At 62.6% G+C, this 513-nt stretch overlaps 1 protein-coding gene across 1 annotated transcript in view; it reads right to left on the reverse strand.

Moving 5' to 3' along the window:
* Positions 1 to 513, reverse strand: part of LOC102045611 (protocadherin gamma-A7-like) — a gene marked incomplete at its 5' end in the record, with an annotated part of 2,145 nt that continues 1,632 nt past the window's right edge. The window contains one exon of the mRNA XM_031065765.1: positions 1 to 503. Within this exon, the coding sequence (XP_030921625.1) occupies positions 156 to 503 (348 nt within the window). The remainder of the gene's footprint in view (positions 504 to 513) is intronic.

Consider the following 513-nt stretch of genomic DNA (forward strand, 5'->3'; position numbering starts at 1 on the left):
GCAGCACTCCAGGACAGACGGGGGAGATAACAAGTGTGAAACACAGAGATGAATAAGGAACAGCAGATATGAACCTCCAGTCAGCAACATACTGCTCTTGCCCCAGGTCCCCGCGACATGTAAGTGTGGTGAGTGAAACAAGGTCCACCTCCTCTCTAATTAGAACAAAGATTATGGGATGAAAGGGCATGGAAGTGGGAAAGAGAAGCGTCGCCGAAACAGTGTGGTTCAAAGAGACTTACCGGTGCAGCAGCGGGGTCAAGGGGTGGAGCGCCGGCAAGATCCTCGTCCCCGAGGAGCGGCGCGGGCTCGTCGGGCGGCGGCCGGGCCGGGAGGGTGTCGCAGCAGCTGGCGGCCGAGAAGCGCAGGTGGCTCTTGCGCGAGTCGGCCGTGAGCGACACGTCGTGCGAGTAGGAGTGCAGGAAGGCGCGCACGCCGTCGATGCCCACGAAGTGCGAGACGGGCACGCCGCGCAAGGCGCCGCTGTCGGGCGGCAGCAGGTGCTGGCGGTGG

Source organism: Geospiza fortis, unplaced genomic scaffold (assembly GCF_000277835.1).
Source record: "Geospiza fortis unplaced genomic scaffold, GeoFor_1.0 scaffold6100, whole genome shotgun sequence".
Lineage (NCBI taxonomy): Eukaryota > Metazoa > Chordata > Aves > Passeriformes > Thraupidae > Geospiza > Geospiza fortis.